This window comes from Lycium barbarum, chromosome 5, assembly GCF_019175385.1.
Source record: "Lycium barbarum isolate Lr01 chromosome 5, ASM1917538v2, whole genome shotgun sequence".
NCBI lineage: Eukaryota > Viridiplantae > Streptophyta > Magnoliopsida > Solanales > Solanaceae > Lycium > Lycium barbarum.
The window spans coordinates 21,727,099-21,745,281 of NC_083341.1; the positions used below are offsets into that span (position 1 = coordinate 21,727,099).

At 33.6% G+C, this 18,183-nt stretch overlaps 2 protein-coding genes across 7 annotated transcripts; both read right to left on the reverse strand.

Annotated features, from left to right (window-relative positions):
- Positions 1–399: 399 nt before the first annotated feature.
- Positions 400–9,313, reverse strand: LOC132640704 (ATPase GET3A-like). 6 transcript variants are annotated; one of them, XM_060357426.1, is made up of 8 exons: positions 8,426–8,596; positions 6,360–6,541; positions 4,845–4,966; positions 2,715–2,865; positions 2,408–2,518; positions 1,595–1,733; positions 1,339–1,454; positions 400–822 (listed from the first exon to the last, which is right to left on the reverse strand). In XM_060357426.1, the coding sequence occupies exons 1-8, from the start codon at positions 8,448–8,450 to the stop codon at positions 640–642; spliced, it is 1,029 nt and encodes a 342-aa protein (XP_060213409.1). In that variant the 5' UTR covers positions 8,451–8,596; the 3' UTR covers positions 400–639. The 6 variants fall into 6 exon arrangements, 5 of the variants coding, with proteins under 5 accessions (XP_060213409.1, XP_060213407.1, XP_060213410.1 ...); XM_060357424.1 differs by lacking the exon at positions 6,360–6,541 and having other exon boundaries at positions 8,505–9,313; XM_060357427.1 differs by lacking the exon at positions 6,360–6,541 and having other exon boundaries at positions 8,426–8,565.
- A 1,646-nt stretch (positions 9,314–10,959) lies between these two features.
- Positions 10,960–17,676, reverse strand: LOC132640705 (ATPase GET3A-like). The gene is made up of 7 exons (XM_060357430.1): positions 16,981–17,676; positions 15,465–15,586; positions 13,339–13,489; positions 13,031–13,141; positions 12,218–12,356; positions 11,962–12,077; positions 10,960–11,373 (listed from the first exon to the last, which is right to left on the reverse strand). The coding sequence occupies exons 1-7, from the start codon at positions 17,242–17,244 to the stop codon at positions 11,191–11,193; spliced, it is 1,086 nt and encodes a 361-aa protein (XP_060213413.1). The 5' UTR covers positions 17,245–17,676; the 3' UTR covers positions 10,960–11,190.
- Between the last annotated feature and the right edge of the window lie 507 nt (positions 17,677–18,183).

Here is an 18,183-nt window from a genome sequence, read left to right on the forward strand (position 1 = left end):
ACTATAAAACTAGCAAATTCATGATAAATCCCCACTATACAAATTTGTTTGATGTTGGTCTGAGATAATTAAACAGAGAAATATGATTAATGATAATTTATATAGTCAAATATTTGGGTTATGGGAGAAGTGGGAAGCCTATTTAATGATTTGATGAAAAAGGTAATGGATAAGGCTATATGCTTGGCAAAATAAACCCTTTTCACTTGTATTGTAAGGTAGTCTTGATATCACATCTGTTGCAAAGTATTCCCATATGATTATCTTTACTTTAGATCCACCTAAAAACAATCCTGGAGCAGTTGTTTACGTAAAAGACTAGATTGATATGAGTTATAGGATAAAAACAATTTATCCTTTTTGGTTCACGAAAAATAAGCGTTCCCTTTGATGGAACAATTCTTCAAGAGTTTTGTTTTCCAATATTTCCTGATAAAATAAGGATTTGGTAGTTACATTACAAATCCAAGATCTTTGTAAGATCCTAATCATCCACTACCTCAAAGAAGCAGCATATTGTAAGACCAAGGAGCCATATTTATTGCCTTCTGGATAGCAATGAATGAAACAATTATACATCCTCAAAGAACACGATAATTTGTTCAATGACACTATTTCCCCAACATTTGAAAAGTCTTTCTAACATTGAACCTGATTTTTTCCTTTTCTAATTTTTTCATATTCTGCTTCAGCATCTTTCAACTGTTCTTTCAGTTTGGCTATTCCACTCTCCAACTCTTCCGCTGAACAACGCGCACGAGAAGGTCGGTATGGTGTTAGAAAATGATACTTGAAAGTTTTCAGAGCTTCAACACCACAAACCTAACCAAAAAAAGAAATTAGTAATGTGAGTTGCAATTGGTTTGACAAGAAATATCAGGACCAATTTCCATGATTTCCTTGCTTGGAAATACTTCCCCCCCGACCAGGTGCGGAGTTTAAGAAATTAAATGGAGTAAGACTTTTTACATGCAAGTTTAGCATATGCCACCAAAATTATCCTTTTGAATGAGCAATGGTGAGAGTTTGACATGTCTTTTTATGTTCTCTGTGGTAAATTAGGGATCCTAATATTAAATAGTTTTCAGAAAGAGAAATGTGTCATTCTTTTGGGACAAACTAAAAAGGAGAGTGCAGAGGGAGAACCACTTAAATATCATAACCTTTGCATCAGGAATGAGCTAGAAATGTATAATCTAACATGGTCATAGTATAATGCACTAGCTCCATGTTACAAATTAGATAAGATTTTATCATCAGTGCCTTCTTTGATTGCACCACAAAAAAAAGGGAAAAAGATTACGTATATGTGTTTCTGAGAGGAAGGTATTTTCATACCTCTTGTGGTAGCAATGGCAGCTTGGTAATATTGAAGTCGTCATATAACGTGTAGAACTGATCCAAGTACTTCTGTTGCATCCGCATTCTAGCCTTCAGCAACTGGGATTCAACAACTGAAAACAGTCACAAGTCCAAGAATTATGTTGTCTCTTGCATAGGAACATAATATCATAAACAAAGTGAGATAGACGAAGAAAACAGATTAATATGGAAAGGCAATCGAGGAATCACTAGAAGAGGGAGAATTGTTTACCTTCTACATCAAAGAGCACTTGGTTAATTATAATGTTGTGTGTATCAATCTCAAACCTAGTGAGTTCCTGAACAAGTCTTTCAGTCTCATAAAGAGAGAGGAATTCCGGAATGCAAACACAAACAAATGTCGTCATGTCCTGCAAGAAAAGTGGTGCTAATTTATAAGCAGAAAATAGAGTCACAACACCAACAACATAGAGTAAGTAAACAAATAACACAGGGAAAGTATTCAGCCATTAGCAAGAATCACTGTAAGGAACTTTCCCTTGCCCTGCACAGGACAAGAAGTTGGTTCCATCAATAAAAAGTCCAAATAAATTGGATCAACAGGCAACAATAGCTGATTTCCTTTTGGTGTTTGATTTTATTTTCTAAATAGTTGGACATAAAGCACATATGTATATATAACACATATTGCACTCCATCACAGTAGATTTCTCCAGAATCAAAATAAAAAGATGGGCAGAATATGTGTTCTGTATATTTATGTGCTTTCATCCAACTATTAATATACTCCTTTTTTCTAATTCAAAAAATAAGAAAATGTTGAGTGTCAAGTAAGGACTTTAAATTAAATGATTAAATATTCTGGATTAAGAAACTAATTTCTACTGAAATAAAGGTTTCACATATATTGTTATCGAAACTACAAGGCTCAGATAATGCATGACCGTCTGAGCTCAAATTTTCTACGATTTGTCCATTGCTGCCAAGCCTATAGAAAATGCATGACCTTATGAACTCTGGACTAATTTTGTCACTATGGTTCCCATTTGTAATAATAAATGACCATTATAAGGAAAACTCTTACTGGATCCTTAAATTGTCTGTTCACTTGTTCAATAATATCTCTCATGGCTTCAAGCTTGCCGAGAATCGCATCCTCACCAAATTCATCGTCAACACCAAAGATACGAGTCATCTGCGATTAACAGTACTTTGTATTAATAATAATATTCAAAAACATATCAATCCACGTCCTACAATCTGCCTCGAACTTTCAGGCTTGCAGATGAGACAAACAATAATTTTGCACACATTTCCAGTAATCCCTTATACTTCAAAATGGAAATGAAAAGTTCTCTCCTTTTTCTTTTTCTGAGAGAAGGGGCTGTTACCTGACTTAGCACACCACCAAATTTGCTCTTCAAACTCATTATTTTGGCAAGCCCTTCCTCTAGTGTCGATGGGAACTGTAACAGCCGGAGAGTGTGTCCCGTTGGTGCTGTATCAAACACTATTACAGAGTAATCCATTGTTTTCACCAATCTAGAAAATAGCAAATCGAACGAAACTGAAATCCAAATGATAAAGAAAACACCTGAAGTGTAAATATAACCAGAAAACAAAAGTTTGTTTTTGCTTCTAGATCTCAAACAAATAGCATATAAGCACTATAAATGTACCATAACAGGATGAAACTAGGCAATGAAAAACGTTGCAAAGATGTTCAGCTGTCTATGATTCGGATGTCCAGGAAAGGAAGAAGCAACAATGAGCACTTTGAATTGGAATAAAAGTAAACCCCACAATCCAGTTTAACTTATAACTGGCACGTGTATTCCGAAATAGAACCACCTTGTGCAATTCGGTAGCTCTTTATATTACAGCCAGTGCCCTGGCTCTAAAAATCCAATCTTAGTTTGCCGAAGCTTGATCCCAAGAGCCTCCTAAACACCAAAGACTTGGTATAATTTCACTCAACCATGCTATAAAAGAAGATAACGGGATACAGTAATGAAGCGAGTGAACTTGTCCACTACTAAAGGTATTATTTTTATAATTGATATAGAGCACTTTATTTAACAAGGTTAACACTGGAACAAAAATGCAGTAATAGTAATTAGTCTTAGACGTCTTTTGATGAGTCTTAAAAAGGTCCATGGAATAGAAAGGTAGGACCTGTGTATCTAAATTCCTTTCGGCAAAATATCTATCCAGAGGTACAAGTATTATATGAGATTTGCCTTCCCTAATCCAAAAGATCAATTCAGCTTGGAACCTAACCTAACTGTTCAACTAATAATCTATTTGCTGATAAGTAGGTTTTTGACTAATGTACTTCTAAATAAACTCAAATTCATACCCAAAGCAAGGGACACCCTCACAATTAAAATTAATTTTCAAAATCTTTCTGCAAACAGAAATCATGAAAATGAGAAAAAAAGGGATACGCAGCTAAGAACCACTATAAATCTGACAAAGAAATAAATATTACACGAGTTAAGACTTGGGCAGAAATCAACCAATTTCCAGGCTGCACAAAAGAACAACCAAGAAAAGATTCAAATCACTGTGCAATATGTAAATTAACCAACCCTCATATATTTCTAGAACCAACCGATCAGGCAACTACACTAGTCAGATGGATTCCTGAAGTGCTGGAATTTAGTAGACAATTACTGATCAGTTGAGAATAATTTGAGCTCGACTTTAGGACTTCATGCTTGGCAGATAATTGTTCCAATAAAGTACTAAAAATTTGATTAAGGAAGCGAAAGTTTCTAAAAAGACTAGTACCTCATTGGGTATTCGTGCACACATACAACTATATCAACATAAGAAAGCTTTCTCCCTGTATACATCTTTCATTGTTCAGCGCAGCTCATGTGGTAATGCATGGTGTAAGCATTAGCTTGCTGCCACAACTTCCAATCTCATGATTGTAAGGTGATTCTCAAGTTTTTTCCTTAACCGAAGGAGCAGAATAGAGATTAAAGACAATCTCGCCAACCCAAGATTTTTTTTTTTTTTTTGACTATCTAGATATAAAGACGAAAGTTTAAACTCAGGCTAAATAACTTCAGCTAAATGATGCTAATATGATCATCAAGAAAAGAGAAACCTGAATATTTGAAAATACAAACAATTAATTGCAGTGATCCTCTTCATGGTTCTTGATATATTTCTATTATAATATCTCTAGAAACAAAGAGCAAGAGATCATCCAAATTGAAGTTACTACGTCATTTCTCAACAAAATCTAAGGCCATGACTGAATAAAATATGGCAAAATGAGTCCAGAGACATAAGCGCTACGCATCTCTTTTTCATTCATACATGCAATCAACTAATACCACCTTCTATATCATCGTTTGGTCCATTTCTATCAGTTATTATTGCTTAGGAATCAAATAAGGCTCAATCTAAGAATAGATCTTTCACATTTCAAAAGATTATAGTAGTTCTCAGAACACTTGACTTATTTTTTGAACTTCTTTTTAGTGTCATGAAAAAATGTGACTTACTTTAGCATCTCAGCGAAACTCATAGCTTCATCAATTCCTGGAACTGCATTCGCCAAATCTGAGAAAAAACCGTCCACTCCTTCTGAACCGCCTTCTTCATTCTCTATAGTTGGATCAACTTCCTAAAGAACAAAACTTCATCATAAAATCATTACCCCATAACAGCACATCGGAACAAAATTGACCATAAACTGAAAAAGCAACATAATTTGACAAATTGTGTGTAAAGCTCACTCTTTGAACTCACTGAAATACATTACACTCGACAACAAGTATTGCTCAAAAGTTAAGAGGGTCAAGCTTCAATTCCAAATAAACAATGTCTCTTTCCCCTCGCGCCCCATCCCACCCCACCAAAAGTAGTAAAAAGGAAAAAATAAAAATACAGTGGTATAATTATACTTTTGTCATTTATCATAATTTCTCTACACTTCCAGCAATTAATCAATAACATTGAGGGTGAATTTAGTTGGAGGAATGTTTCTCATGGAGAACATGTTCTCTAGAAAATGATTTACCTTAGAAAATCAACTTTTGGATTATTTTCTAGTGATTGGTTGGGTATAAAAGCAGGTAACAAATGGTAATGGTACGAGGTGCACGATAAGTATAGAGTTAACTTCTACACACTGTAAGTACTAAAAAAAACTTTGCACTGACAAATCACCTAAAAGAAAATCATAGATAACTAAATAAGTGGAACTAGTTACATGAAAATTAAAGCAGACAGCCTGCTATAACATGTATAAATTATACAGATATTGTAAAATTTTGTTCCATTATAAATGCATATAAGTTAAAACCTAAGATATCAAGGTCAGAGTTTGGGTAATAATAAATAACAATACACATTGATTGAGACGACAAATTACATGGAGTAACAAAATAATTTTCAAGTCAAGAGTGGAGAAATTGTACTACTTATAATGAAAAATGCTTTCTTGTACAAGTCATGTTACAATATCGTTCAGTTGAACTCAGTAACTCTGGCTCAAACCATGTATTTGTATTAAAATTTGCATTTAATATCTACAAATAGTCTATTCAAAACACAGCAAGCAAAAATAAAATTGTGATTCAAAACTCATAAACTAAGAATTCTGGTTTCTCCTCCGGTAAAAAACAACTACAACAATAACATACACAGTGTAATCCCATCCGTGGCGGAGCCAGGATTATCACTAAAAGGGTTCAAAATATGAAAAAGTAAATGCACGAATAGAGTTTAACATCTACTATATATGCATAAAAAATAATTTTAATCATGTATAAATAGTGTAATTTTCATCCAGAAAGGGTTCGGATGAACCCTAGCCCTACCTGGCTCCACCCTAAATCCCCAATGGGGTCTGAGGAGGGTAGGATATACCAAACCTTAACCCTACGTTTATGGGGGCAGAGAGGCTGTTTTCGAAGGACGCTCGGCTCAAAAGAAACGTAACCGAAGCAGGATTATAAGAAAGAACGGTAACAAAACACCAGAAACTAAATAAGATACAACGTAATAGGGAATACCATGGCGTACAAATTGGTGAAACCATTAACGACGGTTGGAGTTTTAGCGAAACGTTGTTGAAATGCATCGCTAAGATTGTGAGCTGGATCAGTTGATATTATTAGAACTGATGATCTGACTTGTGAAAGAAGGATCCCCAGTACTGAGCTGCATGTTGTTTTCCCTACACCACCTTTTCCACCTACAAATACCCATTTTAATGTGTCTTGTTCCATTAGGTTACGTACTGTGCCTTCTGGAAAATCTGGATTACTCGAAGCCATTAATATTAATTTATATATAGTGTATGGTTGATTATTTGGCTAGTAGTAGTAGTAGTAATTGAGAAGAGTAGTGTCAAAGCATTTGATGATGCAGGGAGTTTCTTCTTTGATGATGATTCATTTTGAGGCTTAAATCGAAATGTTTAATCCCATGGGTAACAAAACTGATAATAATCAATTTATTGTTTGAAGAATATAATTACGTACGTTGAACTCCAATTTCCTTTTTTGTTTAATTTTCTTATTTTTCTCCTATTTGTGAGTTTGACGCGTGTTTTAACCGAAATACGACGTGAAAATCTCATATGTGCATAATTGAAGATTAAATGGCTAGGTGAGTGTTCTTTTTTCTATTTTTTTTTTGATCTACGATACTTCATTTGTGTGAACTTATTTCTTATTTACATTTAATAAAAATAATTAGGGAGAAATGGTTTTTTTTGATCCTTTATAAAAAAAATTAGTTTTATGACTCTTTTATCAGGGTCTGGAAAAAAAAAACATATAAGAGATCTGAAAAGTCTATTTTTTAATTCAAATTGTAAAAGGGCAAGAGATCTTATGGCATATTCAAGGCTACAGGTTTAAAAAAAAATCATATTTCTTAGAGCCTGTTTGGATGGGTTTAAAAAAAGCAGCTTATAAGCTGAAAACAACTTACAAGCTAAAAAAAAAAGTTGGGTTAGCCCAACTTATTTTTTTGGCTTATAAGCTCTTTTCAGCTTTTAAGCTGCTTTAGATAAGCTAAGTCAAAGGGGTCCAATTATTTTTTTGGGCTTATTTTAAGTACAAAATAGCTTATAAGCTGGCCAGCAAAACACTCAAAAAAGCTGAAAACACCTTATAAGCTATTTTCAGCAACTTATAAGCCAATCCAAAGGGCTCTTAATCTTCATCTCCAATCAAATATGTTCACATAAATTAAAGCGAATAAAGTACATAAACAGAATTGAATTCACATTTATATGGGGGAAACTCCTACCAGTAGTATTACCAGGTGGCTTTCCAAACAGGCTCTAAGAGAAATAAAATAGACAAGTATTTTCTCTATCATATATAGGTGTGAAGCAAGCGGGATCTTTAAAGCAATAAAAGCTAAGGAGGCCACATATGTAACTCCTCTCATTGTGAGTAGAGTGAAACCTTTCCTTTCTCATTTTTTTAGTGCCAGGAACAATCCAATTGAATTTTCAATTTTATGAGTAGTAAGACACTAAGACCTCAGACTTTGACACTTTACTCTTAGTTGGCAAATCATTGGTGAAAAATAAAATCTCCTACTCTCTTACGGTTTGAATGGAAGAAAATAATTTTTTTCAAATCTCTTTTTTTTTTTTTAGATCACTTATGTGTAAACAAACAAAGATCTCTTGTAAAAATATCATAAAACTAAATAAAGTTTATAAAGGACCAAAAATTCAATTCTCCCAAATATTGTGGCAACGAGGAATTCATCATGGTTATTTTGGTAAAGAGAAATTCGTCTGGATCCAAATACTTAAGACTAATCACAGTCTTCGAAACACACACACAGACATATAGGTATGTATATATATATATATGTATGTATATATATATATATATATATATATATATATATATATATATATGTAAAATTCAGTACATTTATATAAGGGAAACTGTAGCGACGAATAAATTCAATACATCTACTTTTTCATCAATTCAAATATAACACACTTTTAGCAGAGTCAATTGTAGATCAAGATTATACACAACATATTCGTCACACATACATGTAAAAAAAACAAAAAATTAACACATATATAAAGAGCAGAATTCACCTGACTCTAAATCTTGAGTTCGCATTAATCACATAACAAAGGATTTTGACCTCTTCTTATCATCAACCAAATTTCTTACCTTAACCTTAACTTTTTCAGCCCCACTAAACTCTTGTAACTTGTTAGCTATTTCAAAGATTTCACATTTTTCCATTTTCACCTTAGATGAAACCAGCACAACTTGTGTCCCACAAAGTTGATCATAAATCCTCTCAAATTCCATCAACACTTCATCCACAATCCCCACTTTCTTTTTCTCCACCAAAAGTTTCACCACACTAACCAAATATTTATTAAATTTCCCTTTAGACAGTATCTCTTTAAGAACATACCCTTTTTCTTTATTTTCCACAAAAGGGTCTGTCATAATAGCACTTAGTTGTTCATTTCTTAACCATTTTGATAACCTCCTTACATCTTTTTCAAGATTTTCAAGTGAGTTGTTACACTTAGCTATATCTATAAGTGCTGTAGCATAACCACTTGAAGCTCTAGTATGAGCTGTTTGATGATGCCTTAAAGAAGGTTGTTTGTGAAGTGGATTTTTAGATAGAGATGGGAAATTAGTAGTAGGGAAATTGCAAGTTTTTTTGTGTGTAAAAGAGTTGGTTTTGTTTGAGATTAATGAAGTTGGTTTTCGGAAATTAAAGTGGGATGATGAGGAAGGTGGTGTGTATGGATTCTTGAAATTGTAGAAATCAGCAGAGTTTCTACGGATGGTTGGAACTTTAAGTGAAGAAACTGAGGTAGAAATAGTATCCATTAGAATTAATTTTGGTAAGGAAGGAAGAAAGGCGAAGAAGAGATACTCATATAAATTGATAAAAATGATAAAAATGGTCTCTGTTGTTTGAAGGAAGGTTGGGTTTTGGGAATTTAAGCTTGCAAAAAGTTAACACTTTTAGTGTCTGTTATTTACTCCCTCCATCTCAATTTATGCGTTACTATTTTTCGCTTTTTTAGAATTAATTTAATTAAATTTTGAAGCTAAATTAAATTAACTTAACATTTTAACATTAAAATTTATATATTTGAAAACTACATGAAAAATACTATACGTTGCAGCTTTTCTCATATCAATTTGAGAAAAAAAAATACATTTTAAAATGTTAGCTAAAGTTCATAGAAACAATGAAAAAATGCCACATAAATTGGGAAAGAGCGAGTAACAATTTTTGTTCGTTAGATTTCGCAGAAACAATGAAAAAAAAAAAGATTCAACCATAAACACCAACAAATTCTCATTAAAGACTATACTAGACACTAAGAATATATTTATAAAAATAGTAGACATTACACCTCAAAACATTGCACGTGACTCTAGAAGTAAATCAAAAATAGTAGAAGCTAAAAAAGTTATACCTCTGAATGTGAGTTTCCGCTAATTTTAGTTTTTTTTTTCATAATTCATGTCAAATCTAATAGATGAATTAGGTAAATATTTGACGAAGACTAAAAGTGTTATCTTTTGACAAACTTAAAAGATCAAAATTGTTAAGTGTATACTTAAGGGACTATTTTGAATCTATCCTCAAACATAAGGGACTAACTTTGTTAGTTTCTCATCTGAAATTTGTGGTGGAAAATTGGTGACGACAAACCAAGGATAATTTCTCAGCCACCAGTTGATCTACTGTCAAAGCTTCTTTTGGGCCTTGTAATTCCAGGCCCAGGGAATTGTACTTGAACTTGCCCCATAATAACTTTTTTGGCCCATTGATTTACTGAAGCTTGTTGGTTGTGGCCTACCCTGAAACTGCCAAATGCCAAATCTATGGTGTGGAGATTGTACATAGAGTGCGAAATATCACTGGATTACTTAGAAATAATTTTCTTTCTGTGTATTTGGGATGCCCAACTCCAATTAATTAAGCTTGCTTACATTGCTAGTTTCAACACGAATAATGGATAAAACCTTACTCACACCGGATGTTTACATCAAGCCATAGATACATGACATATGTTTGTATATAACATTTTAGTACTTAACCATGGTTAAATAACATGTATATTCGCCTTATTAAATCACTTAATTACAATAAGCTTACACGATTTGGTGTAAAAAAACTAAGTGCGAGTAGATATTTACCCCGAATAAAGGAGGGTTGTGGTGAGCTGGCAACCACTATAAAACTAGCAAATTCATGATAAATCCCCACTATACAATTTTGTTTGATGTTGGTCTGAGATAATTAAACAGAGAAATATGATTAATGATAATTTATATAGTCAAATATTTGGGTTATGGGAGAAGTGGGAAGCCTATTTAATGATTTGATGAAAAAGGTAATGGATAAGGCTATATGCTTAGCAAAATAAACCCTTTTCACTTGTATTGTAAGGTAGTCTTGACATCACATCTGTTGCAAAGTATTCCCATATGATTATCTTTACTTTAGATCCACCTAAAAACAATCCTGGAGCAGTTGTTTACGTAAAAGACTAGATTGATATGAGTTATAGGATAAAAACAACTTCTCCTTTTTGGTTCACGAAATATAAGCGTTCCCTTTGACGGAACAATTCTTCAAGAATTTTGTTTTCCAATATTTCTTGATAAAATAAGGATTTGGTAGTTATAACTTACAAATCCAAGATCTTTGTAAGATCCTAATCATCCACTACCTCAAAGAAGCAGCATATTGTAAGACCAAGGAGCTAGATTTATTGCCTTCTGGATAGCAATGAATGAAACAATTATACATCCTCAAAGAACACGATAATTTGTTCAATGGCACTATTTCCCCAACATTTGAAAAGTCTTTCTAAGATTGAACCTGATTTTTTCCTTTTCTAATTTTTTCATATTCTGCTTCAGCATCTTTCAACTGTTCTTTCAGTTTGGCTATTCCACTCTCCAACTCTTCCGCTGAACAACGCGCACGAGAAGGTCGGTATGGTGTTAGAAAATGATACTTGAAAGCTTTCAGAGCTTCAACACCACAAACCTAACCAAAAAAAAGAAATTAGTAATGTGAATTGCAATTGGTTTGACAAGAAATATCAGGACCAATTTCCATGATTTCCTTGCTAGGAAATACTTTACCCCCCCCCCCCCCCCACCCCGGTGCGGAGTTTAAGAAATTAAATGGAGTAAGACTTTTTACATGCAAGTTTAGCATATGTCACCAAAATTATCCTTTTAAATGAGCAATGGTGAGAGTTTGACATGTCTTTTTATGTTCTCTGTACTTATAAAAGAAGATGAACTTTATATAACTTGTCTCCCATAAATCACATCATTAAGGGTAAATTAGGGATCCTAATATTAAATAGTTTTCAGAAAGAGAAATGTGTCATTCTTTGGGGACAAACTAAAAAGAAAAGTGCAGAAGGAGAACCACTTAAATACCATAACCTTTGCATCAGGAATGAGCTAGAAATGTATAATCTAACATGGTCATAGCATAATGCACTAGCTCCATGTTACAAATTAGATAAGATTTTATCGTCAGTGCCTTCTTTGATTGCACCACAAAAAAAAGGGAAAAAGAGAGGTACGTATATGTGTTTCTGAGAGGCAGGTATTTTCATACCTCTTGTGGTAGCAATGGCAGCTTGGTAATATTGAAGTCGTCATATAACGTGTAGAACTGATCCAAGTACTTCTGTTGCATCCGCATTCTAGCCTTCAGCAACTGGGATTCAACAACTGAAAACAGTCACAAGTCCAAGAATTATGTTGTCTCTTGCATAGGAACATAATATCATAAACAAAGTGAGATAGACGAAGAAAACAGATTAATATGGAAAGGCAATCGAGGAATCACTAGAAGAGGGAGAATTGTTTACCTTCTACATCAAAGAGCACTTGGTTAATTATAATGTTGTGTGTATCAATCTCAAACCTAGTGAGTTCCTGAACAAGTCTTTCAGTCTCATATAGAGAGAGGAATTCCGGAATGCAAACACAAACAAATGTCGTCATGTCCTGCAAGAAAAGTGGTGCTAATTTATAAGCAGAAAATAGAGTCACAACACCAACAACATAGAGTAAGTAAACAAATAACACAGGGAAAGTATTCAGCCATTAGAAAGAATCACTGTAAGGAACTTTCCCTTGCCCTGCACAGGACAAGAAGTTGGTTCCATCAATAAAAAGTCCAAATAAATTGGATCAACAGGCAACAATAGCTGATTTCCTTTTGGTGTTTGATTTTATTTTCTAAATAGTTGGACATAAAGCACATATGTATATATAACACATATTGCACTCCATCACAGTAGATTTCTCCAGAATCAAAATAAAAAGATGGGCAGAATATGTGTTCTGTATATTTATGTGCTTTCATCCAACTATTAATATACTCCTTTTTTCTAATTCAAAAAATAAGAAAATGTTGAGTGTCAAGTAAGGACTTTAAATTAAATGATTAAATATTCTGGATTAAGAAACTAATTTCTACTGAAAGAAAGGTTTCACATATATTGTTATCGAAACTACAAGGCTCAGATAATGCATGACCGTCTGAGCTCAAATTTTCTACGATTTGTCCATTGCTGCCAAGCCTATAGAAAATGCATGACCTTATGAACTCTGGACTAATTTTGTCACTATGGTTCCCATTTGTAATAATAAATGACCATTATAAGGAACACTCTTACTGGATCCTTAAATTGTCTGTTCACTTGTTCAATAATATCCCTCATGGCTTCAAGCTTGCCGAGAATTGCATCCTCACCAAATTCATCGTCAACACCAAAGATACGAGTCATCTGCGATTAACGGTACTTTGTATTAATGATAATATTCAAAAACATATCAATCCACGTCCTACAATCTGCCTCGAACTTTCAGGCTTGCAGATGAGACAAACAATAATTTTGCACACATTTCCAGTAATCCCTTATACTTCAAAAGTGGAAATGAAAAGTTCTCTCCTTTTTCTTTTTCTGAGGGAAGGGGCTGTTACCTGACTTAGCACACCACCAAATTTGCTCTTCAAACTCATTATTTTGGCAAGCCCTTTCTCTAGTGTCGACGGGAACTGTAACAGCCGGAGAGTGTGTCCCGTTGGTGCTGTATCAAACACTATTACAGAGTAATCCATTGTTTTCACCAATCTAGAAAGAAGCAAATCGAACGAAACTGAAATCCAAATGATAAAGAAAACACCAGAAGTGTAAATATAACCAGAAAACAAAAGTTTGTTTTTGCTTCTAGATCTCAAACAAATAGCATATAAGCACTATTAATGTACCATAACAGGATGAAACTTGGCAATGAAAAACGTTGCAAAGATGTTCAGCTATCTATGATTCGGATGTCCAGGAAAGGAAGAAGCAACAATGAGCACTTTGAATTGGAATAAAAGTAAACCCCACAATCCAGTTTAACTTATAACTGGCACCTATTCCGAAATAGAACCACTTTGTGCAATTCGGTAGCTCTTTATATACTATGAACTACAGCCAGTGCCCTGGCTCTAAAACTCCAATCTTAGTTTGCCCACGCTTGATCCCAAGAGCCTCCTAAACACCAAAGACTTGGTATAATTTTACTCAACCATGCTATAAAAGAAGATAACGGGATGCAGTAATGAAGCGAGTGAACTTCTCCACTACTAAAGTTATTATTTTTATAATTGATATAGAGCACTTTGTTTAACAAGGTTAACAGTGGAACAAAAATGCAGTAATAGTAATTAGTCTTAGACGTCTTTTGATGAGTCTTAAAAAGGTCCATGGAATAAAAAGGTAGGACCTGTGTATCTAAATTCCTTTCGGCAAAATATCTATCCAGAGGTACAAGTATTATATGAGATTTGCCTTCCCTAATCCGAAAGATCAATCTTGGAACCTAACCTAACTGTTCAACTAATAATCTATTTGTTGATAAGTAGGTTTTTGACTAATGTACTTCTAAATAAACTCAAATTCATACCAAAGCAAGGGACACCCTCACAATTAAAATTAATTTTCAAAATCTTTCTGCAAACAGAAATCATGAAAATGAGAAAAAAAGGGATATGCAGCTAAGAACCACTATAAATCTGACAAAGAAATAAATATTACACGAGTTAAGACTTGGGCGGAAATCAACCAATTTCCAGGCTGCACAAAAGAACAACCAAGAAAAGATTCAAATCACTGTGCAATATGTAAATTTACCAACCCTCATATATTTCTAGAACCAACCGATCAGGCAACTACACTAGTCAGATGGTTTCCTGAAGTGCTGGAATTTAGTAGACAATTACTGATCAGTTGAGAATAATTTGAGCTCGACTTTAGGACTTCATGCTTGGCAGATAATTGTTCCAATAAAGTACTAAAATTTTGATTAAGGAAGCGAAAGTTTCTAAAAAGACTAGTACCTCATTGTGTATTCGTGCACACATACAACTATATCAACATAAGAAAGTTTTTCCCTGTATACATCTTTCATTGTTCAGCGCAGCTCATGTGGTAATGCATGGTGTAAGCATTAGCTTGCTGCCACAACTTCCAATCTCATGATTGTAAGGTGATTCTCAAGTTCTTTCCTTAACCGAAGGAGCAGAATAGAGAATAAAGACAATCTCACCAGCCCAAGATTTTTTTTTTTGACTATCTAGATATAAAGCCGAAAGTTTAAACTCAGGCTAAATAACTTCAGCTAAATGATGCTAATATGATCATCAAGAAAAGAGAAACCCGAATATTTGAAAATACAAACAATTAATTGCAGTGATCCTCTTCATGTTGCTTGATATATTTCTATTATAATATCTCTAGAAACAAAGAGCAAGAGATCATCCAAATTGAAGTTATTACGTCATTTCTCAACAAAATCTAAGGCCATGACTGAATAAAATATGGCAAAATGGGTCTAGAGACATAAGTGCTAAGCATCTCTTTTTCATTTATACATGCAATCAACTAATACCACCTTGTGTATCATCGTTTGGTCCATTTCTATCAGTTATTATTGCTTAGGAATCAAATAAGGCTCAATCTAAGAATAGATCTTTCACATTTCAAAAGATTATAGTAGTTCTCAGAACACTTGACTTATTTTTTGAACTTCTTTTTAGTGTCATGAAAAAATGGTACTTACTTTAGCATCTCAGCGAAACTCATAGCTTCATCAATTCCTGGAACTGCATTCGCCAAATCTGAGAAAAAACCGTCCACTCCTTCTGAACCGCCTTCTTCATTCTCTATAGTTGGATCAACTTCCTAAAGAACAAAACTTCATCATAAAATCATTACCCCATAACAGCACATCGGAACAAAATTGACCATAAACTGAAAAAGCAACATAATTTGACAAATTGTGTGTAAAGCTCACTCTTTGAACTCACTGAAATACATTACACTCGACAACAAGTATTGCTCAAAAGTTAAGAGGGTCAAGCTTCAATTCCAAATAAACAATGTCTCTTTCCCCTCGCGCCCCATCCCACCCCACCAAAAGTAGTAAAAAGGAAAAAATAAAAATACAGTGGTATAATTATACTTTTGTCATTTATCATAATTTCTCTACACTTCCAGCAATTAATCAATAACATTGAGGGTGAATTTAGTTGGAGGAATGTTTCTCATGGAGAACATGTTCTCTAGAAAATGATTTACCTTAGAAAATCAACTTTTGGATTATTTTGTAGTGATTGGTTGGGTATAAAAGCAGGTAACAAATGGTAATGGTACGAGGTGCACGATAAGTATAGAGTTAACTTCTACACACTGTAAGTACTAAAAAAAACTTTGCACTGACAAATCACCTAAAAGAAAATCATAGATAACTAAATAAGTGGAACTAGTTACATGAAAATTAAAGCAGACAGCCTGCTATAACATGTATAAATTATACAGATATTGTAAAATTTTGTTCCATTATAAATGCATATAAGTTAAAACCTAAGATATCAAGGTCAGAGTTTGGGTAATAGTTAATAACAAAACACATTGATTGAGACGACAAATCACATGGAGTAACAAAATAATTTTCAATTCAAGAGTGGACAAACTGTACTACTTATAATGAAAAATGCTTTCTTTTACAAGTCATGTTACAATATTCTTTCAGCTGAACCCAGTAACTCTATCTCAAACCATGTATTTGTATTAAAATTTGCATTTAATATCTACAAATAATCTATTCAAAACACAGCAAGCAAAAATAAAATTGTGATTCAAAACTCATAAACTAAGAATTCTGGTTTCTCCTCCGGTAAAAAACAACTACAACAATAACATACACAGTGTAATCCCATCCGTGGCGGATCCAGGATTATCACTAAAAGGGTTCAAAATATGAAAAAGTAAACGCACGAATAGAGTTCAACATCTACTATATATGAATAAAAAATATTTTTAATCATGTATAAATAGTGTAATTTTCTGCCAGAAAGGGTTCGGATGAATCCTGAGCCCTACCTGGCTCCGCCCCTAAATCCCCAGTGGGTCTGAGGAGGGTAGGATATACCAAACCTTACCCCTACCTTTATGGGGCAGAGAGGCTGTTTCCGAAACACCCTCGGCACAAAAGAAACGTAACCGAAGCAGGATTATAAGAAAGAACGGTAACAAAACACCAGAAACTAAATAAGATCCAACGTAATAGGGAATACCATGGCGTACAAATTGGTGAAACCATTAACGACGGTTGGAGTTTTAGCAAAACGTTGTTGAAATGCATCGCTAAGGTTGTGAGCTGGATCAGTTGATATTATTAGAACTGATGATCTGACTTGTGAAAGAAGGATCCCTAGTACTGAGCTGCATGTTGTTTTCCCTACACCACCTTTTCCACCTACAAATACCCATTTTAATGTGTCTTGTTCCATTAGGTTACGTACTGTGCCTTCTGGTAAATCTGGATTACTCGAAGCCATTAATATTAATTTATATGTAGTGTATGGTTGATTATTTGGCTAGTAGTAGTAGTAATTGAGAAGAGTAGTGTCAAATAATTTGACGATGCAGGGAGTTTGTTCTTGGATGATGATTCATTTTGAGGCTTAAATCGAAATATTAAATCCCATAGGTAACAAAACTGATAATAATCAATTTATTGTTTGAAGAATATAATTACGTACATTGAACTCCAATTTCCTTTTTTGTTTAATTTTCTTATTTTTCTCCTATTTGTGAGTTTGACGCGTGTTTTAACCGAAATACGATGTGAAAATCTCATATGTGCATAATTGAAGATTAAATGGCTAGGTGAGTGTTCTTTTTTCTATTTTTTTTTTAATCTACAACACTTCATCTGTGTGAACTTATTTCTTATTTACATTTAATAAAAATAATTAGGGATAAATGGTTTTTTTTGATCCTTTATAAAAAAAAAAATAGTTTTATGACCCTTTTATCAGGGTCTGGAAAAAAAAAACAGATAAGAGATCTGAAAAGTCTATTTTTTTTTCTATTCAAATTGTAAAAGGACAAGAGTTCTTATGGCATACTCAAGGCTACAGGTTTTAAAAAAAAATTGTATTTCTTAGAGCCTGTTTGGATGGGTTTAAAAAAAGCAGCTTATAACCTGAAAACAGCTTATAAGCTAAAAAAAAAAAAAAGTTGGGATAGCCAAACTTATTTTTTTTTACTTATAGGCTGTTTTCAGCTTATATCTGCTTTAGATAAGCTAAGCCAAACGGGCCCAATTATTATTTTGGGCTTATTTTAAGTACAAAATAGCTTATAAGCTGACCAGCCAAACACTCAAAAAAACTGAAAACAGCTTATAAGCTATTTTCAGCAACTTATAAGCCAATCCAAAGGGGCTCTTAATCTTCATCTCCAATCAAATGAGTTCACATAAATTAAAGTGA

Excerpts from the sequence above, each read along its gene's own strand:
- LOC132640704 (XM_060357424.1), bottom strand. The coding sequence starts at position 9,188 with ATGGATACTATTTCTACCTCAGTTTCTTCACTTAAAGTTCCAACCATC. Across the intron at positions 1,734-2,407 it reads ACAGACAATTTAAGGATCCA|GACATGACGACATTTGTTTG; the intron begins GTAAGAGTTTTC and ends CTTTTCTTGCAG. Across the intron at positions 1,455-1,594 it reads AGTGCTCTTTGATGTAGAAG|TTGTTGAATCCCAGTTGCTG; the intron begins GTAAACAATTCT and ends GACTGTTTTCAG.
- LOC132640705 (XM_060357430.1), bottom strand. The coding sequence starts at position 17,244 with ATGGCTTCGAGTAATCCAGATTTACCAGAAGGCACAGTACGTAACCTA. Across the intron at positions 13,490-15,464 it reads AGTTTCGCTGAGATGCTAAA|ATTGGTGAAAACAATGGATT; the intron begins GTAAGTACCATT and ends GCTTCTTTCTAG. Across the intron at positions 13,142-13,338 it reads TTGGTGGTGTGCTAAGTCAG|ATGACTCGTATCTTTGGTGT; the intron begins GTAACAGCCCCT and ends CGTTAATCGCAG.